This window comes from Acyrthosiphon pisum, chromosome X (assembly GCF_005508785.2).
Source record: "Acyrthosiphon pisum isolate AL4f chromosome X, pea_aphid_22Mar2018_4r6ur, whole genome shotgun sequence".
NCBI lineage: Eukaryota > Metazoa > Arthropoda > Insecta > Hemiptera > Aphididae > Acyrthosiphon > Acyrthosiphon pisum.
Window position 1 is genome coordinate 33,685,585 of NC_042493.1, and position 3,473 is coordinate 33,689,057.

Here is a 3,473-nt window from a genome sequence, read left to right on the forward strand (position 1 = left end):
TAGTCGAAAACTTATAAAAATATTCATTTTGTTCAAAATATGCAAAAATATGCATTTTGTCCGAAATATGCAAAAATATGACAAATAAAAATACCACCATTTACCTCAGCTAGAGCTAATTCGTGGACATTACTTACAAAATAAGTAATCAGAAGTTGCAAAACAAACATACCAATGCATATAAATCCTAGCCCTACTTATAACAGATCAATTCACTCTAATTTTGAAATTAACAGAGCTATCTGTCTTCTTCTGAGCGTACAATTTTCTATGTTACGCACTTGTAAGACGGAGACAGGATATGCGTTTATCGCGTACTTTACATAGATTTTTAAGAAGTGCTTACATAAATCTAGATAAATCTAGATAAATGCTAATAAATTTAATTCTAAATTAATTTAATAAAATAAAACTAAGTGTAGAAAATGATGTTTTGGGTTTGGTGCATGCTTTTTTTTTATATAGTACCTATCCATCTATATATTTTGTATGTATAACGTATATTTTGTTTTCGAGCTACTAATATCTCACAAGCCATACAATTATAAATAAAATCACTGCGTAGGAAAAATGAAAGACACCGCCGTCGTCATGCAGCAGGTCGGCTGGGGAGACAAGCGCCAAGCGACCACGACCGGAACAGTCAACGGAGGCGGAGGTGGCGTCGGCGGTAGCAGAGGTTCGACACCTGCCGTGACAGGGTCGACGACGAGGCGCAAAGACGCAGTGGCGTCGGCGGCCACCACTAAAAGCCAATCGAAAATGTTGCTCAGGGAATTGTGCGTGGACAAGGACTATCTGGAACACTTGACGATAGATCCAAGTAATATAATTATAACTTTAGAGCTGAAATTGTTATGCTATGGATATCCATCATAATATGCCTAGGTGGAATACGCGTGAAAACCTTTAGGTTATAATGATTATTTTTTCGATGTTTTAGGGTATTTTCTAGCCTTAATTTTTTATAAATATGACAATAAATGATAATATCATATTATAATATATCGAATGACCTCCGAACAAATAAATAATTATGCAAATATTGTTAATTAGGTAACCTAACCTATAATTATCTTATTTATTTAGCATTATAAATAATTATCGTTTTCTGAACAGAACAGTGTCAGACCGGACAGGCATTTATAATAATTAATAATGAATAACATTATATATTTTCATAAGCGTGCACAGCGAAAAACCTATCTTTTAACAGTTATAATATCTAATGAATTATGCAAATATTAATTCTTACAAAATACAATAGATAGGTTATATAGATACCTGTATTATTTTATGTAATGATTGGAAGAAAAATATACTTTTGAGTGTAATCTAAATGTATTAAATAAACTAATCAGATAGAATAAATATTGGATATAAATAAATATAATATAAAAATGCCAAGTCGACAGTCGTTACCACGTCAATATGTACCTATTAGAAAGTATACATAATAATTGCCATTTATACACATTACATATTTACACTTTAACCATTGCATCCCAAAAATATTGAATGGGTGTAATAATATAAATTATAATTATTAATTATTCTTCTACACATTCAATTCTTCAGACATCAGACTACAATATTATAATTTTAATAACTATCTGCGTTCTAAATTGGTCTAGCGTGTTAATAATAAGTCATAATATTTTGTTTTTTGTACAGATATCGTGAGTGCCATTCAAGAAAACGACAACTATATACTGTCTGAAGCGAAAGATGGCATTAATTTTTTGAACGGCAGAGAAGAATTCTGGAAACAACAAAAACTTATTAACTAGATTTATTATAATAAATTCTAAAACAATATAAGTATATTAGATTTAGGTATACATTATACAGTTTAGGACAATATTACATTAGAGAAGAATTTTTCGATTTAATCTACAAGGTACATTACTATGTATAAAGTTATAAATTTAAAGGTAAATAAACTCATTTAATACATAATTTTTTACGTAGTTCTTTTTTAGTTTGAGATTTAATCGGAGCGAAGAATGCATTATTTGGTTTTACAATGATGTTTTTTTTTTAAATAAATAACTGGTAGTTATTAATTTACCAGTCGTAATTTAATTTTTAACTTTTTTTATTATAGATTCTGAACGTAGATATGAATGTATTGGCTTTACAATAATGTATATTTTTTCTGTCTGTCATCGACTTTTGGGGTACCTATCCATTAAAAATATGCTTCGATTTTTTTACTTCAGTATCTTTTTGATAGAAACGTGAACTTAGTTGGTCTCAACATTTTTTTGATATTTTTAGTGTACCTACACTACTGCTATTAATAACCACTGATACTTTAAATTTTCATAAAATGTTATTAACTACTGTAACTTAGCATTTGATCAATCTTTACTAACCGAGCAATGTCTTGTAATCTAGTTATAATCATATAATTCAAAGGCCCTGAAAACCCCGTTAGGTACAGTACCTAATGGATATTATATTAATTTATTACTTAGTGACTAGTGTAATAACTATTTTTGCCTTTAAGATTTTCTTCGGTGATACGGACATTAATTTCATTGAAAATCTATTATCTTTACGTATAAATGGGACTTTTCGAACAACTGATATTCTTTTCATTTTGTTAGTATCTAAATATTATAACAATAATTCAATTTCAGAATGAATAGGTACCTCAGGTACACAATAATCTTACCTAACTTTTAGGTTGACTGAATATGTCAGACATATAAACATGGGTTTTATAATAATATAAATTATGATTTATGGATAAAATGTACCTATATAAAATATAAATGTTTATAGGTATAACTAATATAATATACTAATAAATTATAAGATTTATATAAATATTTCTTATTGCAGCAACTGAGAAATATTTTGAATTTGAAATTATTTTACCTATAAAAACATGCGGGCGATGTAGCACCTAATATAAATAAATTGTCTTGATAATAATTTAATGAAAACTTCAAATAACATAAATAATTCTTTCTTTAAAATTTTACATGCTTTTAAAATACAGTACTGTAGTAAAATTATCACAATAAATTAGAATAATACCTAATTTACTTTTAATTTTGGTACCTACAGAAAATTAATAGTTGTTTTTATGTTTTGTAGGTTCCTATAATTATAAGATAAATAAAGTACCAAAATATTTGTTTATTTCCTAGAGTCTTTATTGTTTAATTTAGAACCATATGAATATGTAATGCATGTATTGTATATAAAATGTATGTAAATTATGAAAATGTATAATATAAAATAGAATGCGAATTTGCTTTCGAACGATATAAGTAGTTAGTTTTTAAATATTTTCACAATTGAGTCTCATAGTCCAAGTGGCTTTATAGAACCCAATTTATTATTATACACACAATTTGCAAAAAGCAGGGCGAAAGGATTTGAACCAGCTAACACTATAACATCGGATTTGGATGTTGGCACCGTAACTTCACCATGTACCTATGTCATCTCCATCGATC

At 28.0% G+C, this 3,473-nt stretch overlaps 1 protein-coding gene across 1 annotated transcript in view; it reads left to right on the forward strand.

Moving 5' to 3' along the window:
* The window catches only part of LOC100573539 (keratin, type I cytoskeletal 9), a 16,965-nt gene extending 14,219 nt beyond the window's left edge, over positions 1-2,746 (forward strand). The window contains exons 4-5 of the mRNA XM_003244697.4: positions 566-823; positions 1,675-2,746. Of these exons, the coding sequence (XP_003244745.1) occupies positions 566-823; positions 1,675-1,790 (374 nt within the window). The 3' untranslated portion in view covers positions 1,791-2,746. The remainder of the gene's footprint in view (positions 1-565; positions 824-1,674) is intronic.
* Positions 2,747-3,473: the final 727 nt, after the last annotated feature.